The sequence below is a fragment of the Mauremys reevesii genome, linkage group 5 (genome assembly GCF_016161935.1).
Source record: "Mauremys reevesii isolate NIE-2019 linkage group 5, ASM1616193v1, whole genome shotgun sequence".
NCBI lineage: Eukaryota > Metazoa > Chordata > Testudines > Geoemydidae > Mauremys > Mauremys reevesii.
The window spans coordinates 105,910,028-105,925,664 of NC_052627.1; the positions used below are offsets into that span (position 1 = coordinate 105,910,028).

The following is a 15,637-nucleotide window of genomic DNA, read 5'->3' on the forward strand; positions in this document are numbered from 1 at the left end:
GGTATATAAGTATGAGGAAATACTCTTAGTTAGCCTCATTAATCCATTTTGGGATGAAATTTTGGATTCTGTTGAAGACAGTGGGAGTTTTGCCATCAACTTCAGTGGAACCAGATTTCACCCATGATATCTAATGTATCTGACTTTCTACCTTTTGGATTGATTTTAAATCTCAAGACTTCCCTTTTTAAAATTAAATTATTTTGTAGTTGAAAGGCTTACTCTAATACACTTGCACTCTGGCGATACTGCGACCATCCCTGTGTAAGCTTGTAGAAAGGGTCTTCTCAGGTTCTCCTTGAAGTGATTGTCCCTGTTGTATTCCACTGAGGGTTATGCACATGCACCATGCACCCGGAGCTGGAGTGTCTGATGGTCCACGCCTCCGCCCTTGCATTGCCTCATGGTTTCGCCCAAGGTGATAAAGTGCGGGGCAGACCGACCATGTCTTGAGTTCCTTCTCACCATCGCTTGATCCAAGCCGGAGCTTCTGCTTTTCTCTTGTTGGTGATGCGCTTTCCAAACTTTCTAGGAAAACTGTTTTTATTCTTGTACATAGTTAGGATTTTACTGATTTTTGTAGTAATTTTAGTGTTCATGGTCATTTTTATAGGATTAAGGACTTTATGGCGCTGTTTCAGCAGTTTCGGCTGTTTCCGTGTCTGGGGATGGGAGCGTTGCTGCAATAACTGCAGGATCAACCAGGTTGGCCAGATTGGAGTTGTGGCCCTAATATTCGCCTTCAGAACCATCTCACTCAACCTGGAAGGAATCCTCAGTCTCACTGCCCCATCCTTTGTTGAGTAGATGTCCGGAACCGGGGCTGGACAATATGCCAGTCAGCCCGGCTCCTACAGTGCCAGCGGATCTGGAGAGGTTCCCCTCGTTGTCCCCAGACGAAGCTGTGTCATCAGTGCCCTCCTTTTCCCCCAGATGACTACTGTCAATTTCAGGAGACTAACAATTGTTCTTCAGATCCCATTGGAGGGAGGTGCAGGACATCTTGCATGCATCAGTATCGGCCAGAGTGACCCTTTCGATCAATTATGCCATTCTCCAACCGACATGCACTGTGTGGCCTACCCTGGCCATGTGCGCTCACCCCGAAGGGGGCCAAAAAGAGCTTCTATGTACCTCTCCCTCCCCGCACCACCAAGGAGGTCTGAGTTTCTGTTCTCCTATTCTCTGTCTAAGTCCCTGGTGATCTAGGCTGATACAGAGCAGGCCAAACAGCTTCCACGCTCCACCCCTCTGACAAAGGAGGGCAAGAGGTTAGACCTTTATGGGTAGAAAGGTCTTTACCTTGGCCAGCCTCCAGTTCCATATCTCAAACTACCTAGCACTGATGGCCAAATATGACTTTTTGACCTTTGGGCAGATGGCAGATTTTTGCAGATAAACTACCTCAGCACGATTGTGCCTGCTTCCAGGCTATTTTGGAGGAGAGCAAGTTCGTCTCTAGGACCATACTTCAGGCTGCGATTGATTCCACAGACACATCCTCGTGTACAGTGACGACTGAAATCCTCATGAGGAGGGAATCCTGGTTACATTCCTCCGGCTTGTCTAGAGAGGCACAGAGCACAGTTGAGGATCTCCCTTTTGATGATTCACACCTCGTCAGCCAGAAGACAGACGATTCCTTACACTCACTGAAAGGCTCTGGAGCCACCCTACAATCCCTAAGCATTTATATACCAGTGCCTAAATGAAAATTTTACCACCCCCTGCCTGTGCAATGCTATAAAACTCCCCAGATCTACCACCAACAGGCTTATTAACCTCTACAGAAGCACCTGAAGGTCTATAGATCTCATCTGCCTCGTCCGCCAGTGCAATCCTCTGCATAGCACACCCAATTTTCGGGTAAGTGATATTTCTAAGTGCATCTAGAGAGCCTTCAATTTTGTAGCCCTATGCTCTTGCCAAACACCCGTTTCAAAGGCCATCTCAAACTCTTTCTGCCAGCATGGAGTGTGATAACAATGGACAAGTGAGTTCTGGATGTCATTTGACACAGCTATATGATAAAGTTTGACACCACCTCCTTTACATCCCCCATTCCAATCCTGTTTCAGGCATCAGTCTCACGACAGTATTCTTACCCTAGAGGTGGTCTGTGATGGGTTGGATCACAGAAACCCCCTTTGGGACTGCCACCTGATGTGTTGAGACTACCCCTAAGCCCGTTTTCCCTGGCAGCATGGGACTTCAGAATCCTTCCTGGTTGTGCCAGACACACTAGCCTGCGACAAACACAAACCCAGGTCTGAACAACGTCCCCCAAAAGCTGCAGGCTTAACTGAAAACAGCTTAAATGTGTTCTTGTCTCCAGCATTCAAATACCCAAGTCCCAGTGGGGTCCAAACCCCAAATAAATCTGTTTTACCCTGTATAAAGCTTATACAGGGTAAACTCATAAATTGTTCACCCTCTATAACACTGATAGAGAGATATGCACAGCAGTTTGCCCGCCCCCCCCCAGGTATTAATACATACTCTGGGTTAGTTAATAAGTAAAAAATGATTTTATTAAATACAAAAGTAGGATTTAAGTGGTTCCAAGTAATAACAGACAGAACAAAATTAATTACCAAGCAAAATAAAATAAAACACGCAAGTCTAAGCCGAATACAGTAAGAAAACTGAATACAGATAAAATCTCACCCTCAGATGTTCCTGTTTTACAGACTAGCCTCCTTCTGGTCTGGGTCCAGAAAATCACTCACAACCCTGTAGTTACTGTCCTTTTTTCCAGTTTCTTTCAGGTATCTGTTGGGGTGGAGAGGCGATCTCTTGAACGAGTTGAGGACAAAGTGGAGGGGTCTCCCAGGGGTTTAAATAGACTTTCTCTTGTGGGTGATCAGCCCTCCCTCCCCCTGTGTAGAATCCCTGCTAAAAGATGGAGTTTTGGAGTCACATGGGCAAGTCCACGTGTCCATGCATGACTCAGAACTTTACAGGTGGCAGCCATTGTTCACATGCTTCCTTGAACGTCTCCAGGTAGACTTCTTATGTGGATTGGAGTTTTCCAAGGTCCATTGTTCGTTAAGTGTTTCTTGATTGGGCACTTAACTTGCAAATTCCTTTCTTAAGAAGCAGCAAAGAGTCCTGTGGCACCTTATAGACTAACAGACGTTTTGGAGCATGAGCTTTCGTGGGTGAATACCCACTTCGTCAGATGCATGTAGTGGAAATTTCCAGGGGCAGGTATATATACGCTGCTAGAAGAGGGTCTCATCCTCCCTGATTGAACTAACCTCGTTATCTCTAGCCTGCTTCTTGCTTGCATATATATACCTGCCCCTGGAAATTTCCACTACATGCATCCTACGAAGTGGGTATTCACCCACAAAAGCTCATGCTTCAAAACGTCTGTTAGTCTATAAGGTGCCACAGGACTCTTTGCTGCTTTTACAGATCCAGACTAACATGGCTACCCCTCTGATACTTTCTTAAGAAGCTGACCAAATGCCTTACTAAGGCTATTACAAATCAAACTAATACATAGCCAATATTCATAACTTTGAATACAAAAATGATACACACATACAAATAGGATGAATATATTCAGTAGACCATAACCTTTGCAGAGATATATTACATGGCATGTATTCCAGTTATGTCATATATACATTCATAAGCATATTTCCATAAAGCATTATGGAGTGCAATGTCACATGGTCTCCCTCCTGCAGAGAGGAGCAGTGGAACCAGTCCCTGCAGGCTTTCAGGGCACAGGGTTCTATTCCAAATATTTCCTGGTGCTTGAGAAGCAAGGGAGATGGAGATCCATCTTGGATTTCTGATGCCTTAACCATTCTTCCACGTCTGCTTCCATGTTAATATCCACTCAACCCACAGACAGTTCCTGAAGTTCACGGTGGTCTGTGAGACTTCCAATACAGGGTCCTCCCATTCAGACATACCACTACTCCACGAGTCTTCACAAAAGTTTTTTCTGTGATAGCGGCGTGCCTGCGATGGCAAGGAGTCCTTGTTTTCCCTTACCTAAATGACTGGCTGTTGGCGGTGCGATCCAGAAAGGAAGTTCAATGTATTGACATCCCAGCTCCTCCTACTCCTCTCCTACCTAGGGGTAAGTGTGCATGTTGAAAAATCGAATTTGCACCCTACACAGTCCCTGGAGTTCAGTGGAGCACTCATTGATGCAACCTCCGCATGTACTTATCTGCCAAAAGTCAGGTTCCAGACCTTACTGGACCCGATTCCTTCAGTGACATCCAATCCCTCAGTCTCAGCCAGAACTTGCTTTTCCCTCCTCGGCCACATGGCAACATGCACGTATGTCACGACCTTTGCTCACCTGTGCTTCTGATGTCTACAGATATAGCTGTAAGGTGTCTACTCCCCCATGCACCAACCCATGGACGCCGTTATCACCATCCCAACAGAAGTCGTCATCTTCCTCTGATTGTGGACAGTCCTGCTCCAAGTTTGATGCAGTCAGCCCTTCCTCCAGACCTCACTGAGTGTGACAGTCATAACAGATGCATTGCTTGACAGCTGGAGAGCCCACGTGAGAGATCACATGATACAAAGAACGTAGACCACTCAAGAAGGTAGGATGCATATCAAGATCCTGGAACTTTGGACGGTATGCAAGGCATGCCGCATATTTTTTCCATCCATCCATTCTGATCATGTTCTCGTCATGTCTGAAAACTACAGTTTACTATATAAATGCGCAAGAAGGTTCCAGTGGTGTGCTTGGAAGCAGTGTGCCTCTGGAAGTGGTGCATTGCCCACAGTATCTTCTTGTCGGTGGCTGGCCTACCTACCAGGGACCCAGAATGTGATTGCTGATGATCTCCACAGGAACTTTGCAATTCACCTTGAATGTGAATTGTGCTGCATGGTAATGGACATTTTTGGTCAATGGGGAGCTCCTGTCAGGGACCTCTTTGCATCTCAGACCAACACCAAGTGCATTCAGTAGTGCTCAAGGAAGGGACTCAATGCCCAGTTGCAGAGCGTCACCCTGGTCGTTGATTGGTTGGACTGGATCAACTATGCTTTCCCTCCCCTACCACTTTTGCCAGGTGTCCGTCACAAACTCTGGGTTATCCTGATCACTCCATTCTGACCTCACCAGTTCTGGTTTCCTCTGCTTCTCTGCATGTTGAAACATCTGCTTCTGACTTTTCCAGAACTGCTCATACAACACAATGGTAGACTCAGACAACCAGCTCCATGGACACTTTATCTGACAGTCACTTTTTGACTACCTGATTCTGGAAGGGCCTTGTATGTAAATACCAACCCATTCAGCCTGTCACTCCTCAGTGGGACCTCAACCTCATCCTTACGTCCTGTCCTCCTGCCCCCTCTCTTTTCCATTAATGTTGCTTGCCTGGTTTCTTTCACCTCTGCAAGAAGGATTGACAAACTGGGAGCCATGATGGCAAACCCCCTTTTCACCATGTTTCATAAGGACAAAGTTTCACTGTGCTTGCATCCCAAATTTCTACCAAAAGTGGTTTCCGACTTCCACCTCAACCAACCCAAACATTTGCCAACCTTCTTTCCCAAACCACATGCCTCAAATGAGGAATGGTGGCTTCACACCCTTGATGGCCATAGGGTTCTGGCCTTTTGGGACAAAGCCTTTCTGGAATTCTCCTAGAATATTTATTGCCATAGCAGAGAGAATTAAAGGGCAGGCCATCTCACCCAGAGAATCTCAAAGCGGGCCTTAGGGTGCATTGCGCTCTGCTATCAATTATTGAGATGGTCCCATTCCATGAGAGCATGAGCATCAACTGCCGCTGCACTTCACAACATGCCCCTTGCGGACATATGTAAGGCGGCCACGTGGAGTTCAATACACACCTTTTCTTCTCATTATGATCTAGTGCATGATTCTGCATGGACGCCTCGTTTGGTGCAGCAGTCTTCTGTTCCACAGTTCCGTCCTCTTCCTCACCCCTCTTCCTAACTAGGATACTACTTGTTAATCACACTCAATGGAATACAAGAGGAACCACCACTCAAAGAAAAAGGGGAGGTTATTTACCTGTTCTGGAGGTTCTTCAAGATGTGTGATCCCTATCTGTATTCCAGTCCCACTCTCCTTCCTCTCTGCTGGTAGATGTGCGTTAGAGAAGGATCCAAAGATGATGTCAGTCTGACCCACCCTTTATCGCCTTGGGCGAAACCATGAGGCAATGCAAGAGCGCACATTGGCCTGCTAAACCCAGGGTTGTGAGTTCAATCCTTGAGGGGGCCATTTAGGAATCTGGGCAAAAAATCTATCTGGGGATTGGTCCTGCTTGGAGCAGGGGGTTGGATTAGATGACCTCCTGAGGTCCCTCCCAACCTTGATATTCTATGATTCTATCCAGGTGCATGCTCATAACCCTCGTTGGAATGCAGATAGGGACTACCCATCTCAAAGAACCTCACATTTTCTGCAGTATTGTTTGGGTGCATCACATCCTTTTCGTTGAGTGTTGCTCTGCAATTAGCTCACTTTCCCTTATCATCCTCTTTCCCTTGTCTTCATCGTTCCTGATGAAATACATGATGAAATTTGAGAGCTGGGAGCTTTTTTAACTTTTATTTATATTTGGGGGAAGGGACTGTTACTTTACTTTAATGTTCCTTAGCCTCTTTCCTTCCCCACTACTCCCTTCAGTTGAGTCACTGTCTTACTTTGCTTCCCAGTTCTGTGCTGAAGTCCTGCAAGACTCAATCAATAAGCCTGTTTATTTCATAGTTAATATTTGCTAGTTAAGGGTTTACACTGACTCCCAAAATAGCTACAGTCATGCAAGCATATAGGAAGCTCTTTTGTTGTACTTGTCAATTTAAAAAAATTAGAAAGAGATACATATAAAGGACTAAGTGCCAGACTATTTTTTAAAAAAATCTTAAAACTAGCTTATGTTTTGACTAGGGAAAAAGGGATTTATTTGTATTTCTCAAACTAAAACTTCTGTTGCATTTTTATAATGTCTAAAAGTACTTTCACTGAGCTAAAATTAATAGTTTGAGACATAAGTGTTGGTCTAAAGGATACTTTGTATGGTCAAGCTCCATAATGGAATTACTGATAAATTCAATTATAATGGTGTAATGTGAAAATAAAGGAGCACAGTAAAAATCTTCCTCTTACATTGATTTCTGTTTGTTAGGGGAAATGTATTATATTGGGGAATAGGAGTTCACTTCCTGTCTTAACTCTGAAAGGTGAAGAAAATTGAACAGATGCAAGCTGTATTCATTAAAGAACATACAGAGTCATTTAAATCACTTATTTTTTTTTATGATACAATTGTGAATTTTTCCTTTCTGATCTGCCATTAGAGGTAGAAACAGATGGTAAAGGCTTATTTTAAAGTGTATTCCATTAAATTAACCTGTGCTGCTCAGTGATTGTTCACTGTAATAGGATTTTGCCCCTCTGGAATTCACTGGAAGGAAATAGGGTTTCAGAAAATTCTCATTCTATCAGGGGGTTCACTATAGCTGGGCTTACTATAGCAAACTTCCATTTGTAGTACTGAAACAGTAGTAATAGAGGAATTTTTCACCTTTGAGACTATATGGAAATCAGGCTTTGACTCAAAGAGGAAATTATTCTGAGCAGATGGCTGTAAATGTTCCTAGGTGAATTTACTTTTATAGTTTTTAGTTTAGTCAGATAGGATATAGTTGGAAGTGGCTGGTTGTTTCTGCTTAGAATTTGTTTCAGCAGTGAAGTAGATGACCTGAAATGCAGCTCTTGCCCCGTCAAAAAATAGCATATGGAGGATAGGGTAGAGGAATATTTATATTCGGTTCATTTAGCGGTAGTTTGGTTGACCTGTGAATTTATGAAGACCAGTTCAACATTGTCTTCATAAATACTACTTTTACATAAGTAGGTGTTGTTTAATATGTCTTATTCAACTAAAAACCTTGAAGTAAGTTATTACTCATAACTATTAAATATAAATCATATGTATATCAAAATATATACCAGCTTTTCTGTTTCAATAAATCCTTCAGCTATTCAAATATCTTGAATATAAAAGATAACTTGGTTTGAAAATTGCCAAAGATGAAAAATCTGAAGACTGACTGGCCCACTGGATTTATAAGATGGTAACCTAAATATTACTTTTTTTTTTAAAGTACCTAAATGTTAGATCATTAAATCAGAATATATTATTATAAACATATTTTGAGAGTTGTTTACATTTGGTTTTGTGTGAGGATTGTAGTTTACATTTGTAAATATTTTAATTTCATTTTGGGGGAAAGAAGACGCACAAGCTCATAAAATAGAATCCACTTTTCCTATTTTAAATTCTGTTTTGTGACAGTTCATTTTTTAAAAATTGTAATTTCGACCTTTATGCTGTCATCTCTTTTTAGCAATAAATGACTTTTTTAAGGAATCTTATTAAAAACGAACAGTGTGGTTGATCCAATATGCTTGTTAGCTATTGGATAAGTAGAGAAAGATACGCCTACTCCAGGGTGATTAGAAAATTAAAGGTGCAATAAAACTTTCATTTCCACTTGCTGGCTTTGCAGCAGGTGAGTTCTCCATGACTAGTAGCACATTTTCCACAAAAGAGGCTCAGATCAGAGGGCCTGCATGTCCTGCCTTGGTTTCCTCAGAGAGAGAATCAAAAGCTCAGTCTGTTGGCTCTCGTATAACTCAAATAACTCAAAGTGTAGATCTAAGATGGCTGGGAGATCCTATTCTCCCTCTTGGGAGGATTCCAGTTCTCACACACTGTTACCCAAGGTTCTCAGAACACAAAGCAGTGGTAACTTAACTGTTTCTTTCAAGGCAATGTCAGGAATAAATCAGTGGGGACACAGCTCTTCTGTCTGATAAATGATTGGTACAACAAGAGTGCTTTTATTTAAAACTACTTTTTTATTAAGTCTCAAGCACACACATACATATATGCTTTCACAATAGGTTCAGAGCATTCCCGACATTTATATTTACCCAAAGTCTGAGATAGCTTTGAGGAATCAGCAACCAGCCTTCCGTGAACCCTCCTTCCATTCAACTGCTGGGGAGTGTAGGTGCCAGATCCTTGCCCAAAGAAAAGTTTCCTCAGACAGCTCCAAAGTGTATCCTTTTGCCTAATCTTTTATAGCTAACAGAACACACAACTCATAGTGACTCCTCGTGGGTTACCATAGTAACCTGGTGGGTCACCAATTTTCCTAGTTTCAGCAAACTATTCATTATCTCTTATCATTCAAGCATTTCTATTCATAACAATAAAAGTATATAGACTCAGACTTTAAGGTCAGAAGGGACCATTATGATCATCTAGTCTGACCTCCTGCACAATGCAGGCCACAGAATCTTATCCATCCACTTCTATAACAAACCCTAACCTATGTCTGAGTTATTGAAGTCTTCAAATTGTGGTTTGAAGACCTCAAGCTGCAGAGAATCCTCCAGCAAGTGACCCATGCCCCACGCTGCAGAGGAAGGCGAAAAACCTCCAGGGCCTCTGCCAATCTGTTGGGGCACTTAACCAACGTTGACTATCCAAACATTCCTTCCATTTTTATGGTCCGTTAACTCTGTCCCATCCTCACATTTCTGATTACCAGAACTGCAAATATGCAGCTGTTTAACCTTGCCTTTCTGAGCCTAAGATTATTCCTAGTTATGTGGTATTTTATTTTCAGCTAGCAATGGCTGGACACACACAAATGGCTGGACTGCAGTAATGTTAAGTTCTGGGATTACGCCTCGTAAAGTTTGATCTGCTAAAAGGTTTTAGAGAAGTTCCCCTTTCTCCTTACCTAGTGTGATATAGACTTACCAGACAGTAGACTCTGAAATAGAGAGCATAAGGAGGATCTTAGTGCTTGGCTAAGGAACTCCTGGAGTTCCCAGCCTTCTTGCTCAAAAGGACCACCTGGTGGAAGAAGTACAGGTGTCCCAGATGGGAATCTCCCCTGTCTAAAGAAAGATGTTTGTCTCCTTGTTGGCTTCCACTCCTCTACAGAAGGAAAGGAGAAGTAATATGCACTTCTTGCATAAAATATCTTTTTGGAATGTCATAATATGTTCCAGAATGTGGGCAAGTACATCCAGGATTTTAAAACTGTGCTGGGAAAGATCCTTTACCCATTACTCAATCCCTTTAAAGCAGTGTTGCTCCAACTTTTCCAGTCCTGCCCTCCTTACCAGTAGCAGAATCTGTCCATAACACCCCCCCCACACACACACACACACTTACTCACTCTCTCTCTCTCTCTCTATTACTGCATACCCAAGGCTTCCTTAGAAGCGGAGCTTGGGCTGAAGGCAGAGTTGGGGGCAGAATCTGGGGATGAGGTCAGAGCTGGGGCTAGAGGTGGAGCTGGTCTGGGGGCAGAGAGGGAATGAGGGTAGTGTGGGGTTGGAGATGGAGCTGGGCAGGGGGCAGAGCAGGACTGGAAATGTGGTACTTCCTCCCTGCCCCCAATGGGGACTGTCCCTGCTGCAGGCCCCCATGAATGTTCCTCCTTGCCCCCTAGGGAGGCTCACGCCGCACTTGGAGAACCACTGCTTTTAAAGTGTTTTCCATCCTGATTAAGTCTAAATGATGGCATTTATAGAAATGGAGGTGGGAATGATAAACAACTCTAAACAGCTCCACACATTGCATGAATGTTGATGGATGCCCACATTTGTGTGGGTGGTTACAGGCCTGCTATTGGGGAAATGAATTTCTTTAAGATAAATTTCTTCTCTTGTCTCTATTGGGTCTTGGCTACTGTAGCAATGGCCACAATATACAAATATAGTCTTGTCCTCTTTCCCACACGGCATCATGTCACCATAAAATGATGCAACACTTCATTACCACATAATGTTGAGACCTCTGACCGCCACTGAAATTGAAGAGCTCCCTCTCCTATTTTGATGTACTCTGACAACTGATACAATTTTCCCCTTTGGACTTCTTACTCGCTTTGGGGTTCTTTTTTGATACCACAGCCAACGGTGACCCTGTGATACCAACTATCAAGTCCTCACCCATTTATGGGTTGCTCCAGTCAGAGGTCTCCACCTAAACTTGCTATATCTTCTTCAAAGTGTGCGAGGGTAGACACTTGCTTTTCAGCTCTTAAATCTGCTTGCCCACCACTGAAAAGCCTGGAAGGTGACCTTTGAAGACAAGTAGGAATTTGATGATACAGAAGACCTTCAATGTGTGACAGAAGCTAATGTCACTCTTCTGTGTTACCTGTGAAAATGAAGACTACAGCCATAATGATCCTCAAATTCTACCGCCTCCTCTTTTTGTGGAACCCCCTCTAGTGTGTTCATTCTATTCCTTCTTCAGACACAGAAATGTACCTTTCAAATTTAGACATATTTTGAGATGATCTTAAACCAGATATAGTTGTAATTAAATATGTAATCATGTACTGAACTAAAAGTTCAAGTCTAAAATATTACTTTTTTTTTTTTACCTGCTTTAGGGGAAAATGGCTGGGTTTCAAACTGTTTGAAAACCAAAACAGTCCCTGTTTAGCAGTCTGCTAATTCCTAATTCTTTTCAAGGAAAGCTTGCTTTAATCCTATTTTGCTTTCTAGGTAGAAAAATGGAGGTGGCAAGAGAAACTTCAATTGCTCATTCTCAAGAAGGGGACCATGTTTTAATTAAGTTCATGTGTTGGGTTGATGGCCTTGAAGTATTTGATGTGCCAGATATTTTTCATGGTTTTTAAATCTTACATGGTTCATATTGATGGAAATATGCTAATTAGCCTAACTGTTTAACTGTGTATTTTAGAATATCATTTGAACTCCTTTTTTGAGATGCTGAGTGACTAATCAGTGCAATGAAATGTTGCCATTTCATTTTTTTCTGCATTATCCTATTTGTTTTATGCTTTTAAAAAGAAAGTAAAGGTTAGAGATAGAGAATTTTGTTTGGGGGGGGGTGCATGGTCCACGAACCAAATATGGGTGTAGAACATCTGTTTCCTTCCAAAGAAACCTTTTTTCTTCCTTTTCCTTGTCAATGTAGATGAGAGGTTGTTCTCACCTGAAAATTAATTTCTATTCACTGTGACAGCAGAAAATGGTGCAATAAGAGGATATCAAAATTGTGTTGTAGATATATGATGCTGCTCTAGTTGCTTTCTGCTCACTTTGAACTGTCTCCTGTTGATATCTGCAGCTGAGAATCAGCAGACAGATGGAGTAAATCTGAGTTACACTGACACATGTGAGCAGGACAAGTAGAAATGCTGCAGAACATCTCATAGTATATGTAACATCCAATTATAGAACACTTAATCTGGAAATCTTGCCACAAAAGTTGAGTAAATTCCCATTTGGAGCAAAATTGCAGTCTTTTCTAATGGGTTTTTATTTAACTTTTCTTTCTCTCCAGTGTCCAGACTGATGAAAGAATAGAAACAATAGAATACTGACATTAGAACTCATTTTTGTTAATAAATTCAGGTACAAATTGCCTGAAAATACTGAAGGCTAGCCAATGTGGCCTTTTAAATAGTTTGCAGATATTTCGTTCTGAAGTGTCTTTTATTTGGTGCCAAAGTGCTTAATTCTTTTATTTACTCAATTTTTTACACTTGTCATGTAAATTTGTTTAATCTTTTGCCTTCAACTCTATAGGTGGCCTAGAACATTGGCAGGCATTACTGCATACCTACTGTGTACTCGTTACTCTGCTGGCAGTGGGATATATCCTGGCAACTCTCAGGATGAGAGAAGAGCTTGGCGCAGATGCGACAGAGGAGGATTCTGGGCAGAAGAGGACTATTCTCGGTGCCAATATGCAAATGATGTTACTCGAGTCCTGTATATGTTTAATCAGGTAATTTTCACTTCTCTGTCTTTTGTGAAACAGTTTTAAAATAACTTCAATCAAGATCTTCAACGAAAATAAGATTTACAGAAATCTGCCTCCCAACTGCAACAGGGCTACAACTTTATCACAGAAGTCACAGAATCCGTGTCTTGAGCTGCACACCTCCCAGCCTCAGAGCGCAGGGGTGCCCCGGAGCAAGAGCTGCCAAGTCCAGCGGGGTTGCCCCAAGATTGGAGTCGCCGGTGATGTGGGGGAACCTGCAGTTCTGAGCCCACCACCCCTGGGTGAGATGGGAAGCCTGCAGCTCCCCATTTTGTCATGCGTATTTTTAGTAAAAGTCCAGATAGGTCATGGGCTTCCGTGAATTTTTCTTTATTGCCCGTGACTTGTCATAGAATCATAGAGTATCAGGGTTGGAAGGGACCTCAGGAGGTCATCTAGTCCAACCCTCTGCTCAAAGCAGGGCCATCCCCAGGCAGATTTTTACCCCAGTTCCCTAAATGGCCCCCTCAAGGATTGAACACACAATCCTGGGCTTAGCAGGCCAATGCTCAAACCACTGAGCTATCCCATTTTCACACCCCCTCCCACGACTTTTACTAAAAATATGTATGACGAAGTTACAATATGTTAGCCTTAGTTACAAAGTATCTAGTATTCACTGGATCAATGTATGCACCATTTGTTATCTGATCATTTCTCTTTATTAGCATTTCACAGCTCAGAGCCTAACATTGAAACCTGCAGGATTACACAAAAATTTGGTTTAGCTTTCCTTTAGAGGCCATCAGATTTTTTTAGTGAATTGGAGAATTCTGACAACCTCCGTAATGGGGTGCACTCACCTCTCGTGAGTGCCCCTGATTATCGAGTGTGAGTGCATGCTGCAGTTTTTTCTCACTTTCCTCCACTAGTTGCCCCCTGTCAGCTGCTGCACTCCCTCTGTCTGAGTCATGCACAGTCCATACACAAAATTAAACAAACTCCTTCTGGGGTACACAATCCAAAATGTCTCCAGTGTCCTGCAGCCCTCCCTGGGCTCAGTCTTTACCCAGTCCAACAGTGCCTATTATGGTACCCTGGTTTGGTCTGGCTAGGTTGCAAGGCTTCGACTCCAGACTTGAGTCCCAGAGGGCATCTTCCTGGGGACTCATTACCTCTCCTAGAGTCCTCAGTGACCCTGGCTTTCCTGCTGAGCCCGCAGTTTGCTGACCACAGCTCCCCACTGAGTCAGTCTCAGTGCAGCCCACTTCTCTGGGGTGCCACAGTTCTAATTCTCTTCCTTAAGGCATAGCTACTTCCTCCCAGTGGCTAGTGGTGGGGGGAACTGGTCCCACCCACTGCTCTGTGTCCCTTTACTAATTGCTGCTCTGTGTTTCCCTGGCCCATAGCCCATCTTAGTTGAGTCCCAGCAGCAAGCCAGAAGCTCCTTCCTCGCTCCCCTGGTCCCTGCAGATAACTACTTGTTTAGTTCCAACAGCCAGCCAAGAGCTATTCTTGGGCTCCCCTAGTCCCTGCCAGCAACTGATCTGTCCATTCCTTTCAGCCCCTGCAGCCAGCCAAGGAGCACCTCTTGCTCCCCCACTCCCTGCCAGCAGACTGAACTCACTCTGGCCCTGCAGTTCCTTTTATATGGGCCTGCTGAGTCCTGATTGGCTGCAGCCTCTCTCTTTGGCTGCCTCCCCTGCAGCAACTCTAACACACTTGGAGGACCTCTCTACTGCTCCTTTCCTGGGAGGAGTGTTGAAGGAACCTGAGGCCTCTGGGCCTAGTCCACCACATCTCAACCTCAAACACTCTCCCCAAAATGTAAAAGGTTAAAAGGTTACTCTAGCTGTCTAATCAAGTATTGCACTGGGTTAGACTTATTGAATTCTGAGCTGCTCTTGTCTCCAATTTAATCACACAGACTCTTGGAACATCACTTTGCTGTAGACAGTTTATTGATTCTGTAAATCATTAATATTTATTTACAAATGCAGATACACTTTAAAAATAGAGATATTAATCATAATCAAAAATATACCATACATTTTTTTACTCTAAAGTTTTTTGTGTTTTGAGATACTTTCAGGCCCTGTCTAGATTGTAGTGTTTTGTTCTTTGGTATTTGAGTTGATTTGACAATTACTTTGAGTTAACTAACACCATTGTAAATGCAATTGTAGGCACTCTGAATGATGAACCATAAACGTTCATGAAGTGTCACTCATGTTAGTTAAATGACAATCATTCACCCAAAAACTGGGGCTCTGGGTTTGAAAAACAGTGCTGAGTAGCAGCAGCAATCAGGAATTTGCAGCCTCTAATCAGGGCCTAATATGGTTCTCTTTATGCCCACTCTCACTCATTCACCAATGTCTTGTAAGAATGTTGTAACAGCTTATACCTAATACTTGAAAAGAAATATTAAAATGTCAAAATATCACTGCACAGAAAATTGAAATGGATTAATACTCCTTTTTGTGAATTATGAACATTTACAGATGGAAAAACAGGAAATCTGACATAAGTACAGACTACAAGTTTCTGTAGTCCTTCCACTAGAAATTAAATTTTAAGTAATATGAAAATGATCCAGGATGTGGTCAGCCTTAAATCTTACTTTTCACTTAATCCTGTTTATTCTTTGTCCCAGAAATATTCCATTAAAGAAAATGAACAGAAAGTGAAAAAGAAAAGAAGAAAAAGCCATCCTAAAAATATAGAAGGAAACTTTAATTTTTAAACAACTTGCAAATTAATGCTGGATAAAAGAATTACACACACAACACTGGATCTTCTCAAGTCTAAGCGTGCATTTACTTTTAACAAGT

General features: G+C 42.7%; 1 protein-coding gene across 2 annotated transcripts in view; it reads left to right on the forward strand.

The window, feature by feature from the left end:
* The window catches only part of ADGRA3 (adhesion G protein-coupled receptor A3), a 114,774-nt gene that overhangs the window by 61,562 nt on the left and 37,575 nt on the right, over nucleotides 1-15,637 (forward strand). For both annotated transcript variants that reach the window (XM_039541104.1, XM_039541105.1), the window contains exon 9: nucleotides 12,626-12,827. In XM_039541104.1, coding sequence (XP_039397038.1) covers nucleotides 12,626-12,827 — 202 coding nt within the window. The remainder of the gene's footprint in view (nucleotides 1-12,625; nucleotides 12,828-15,637) is intronic.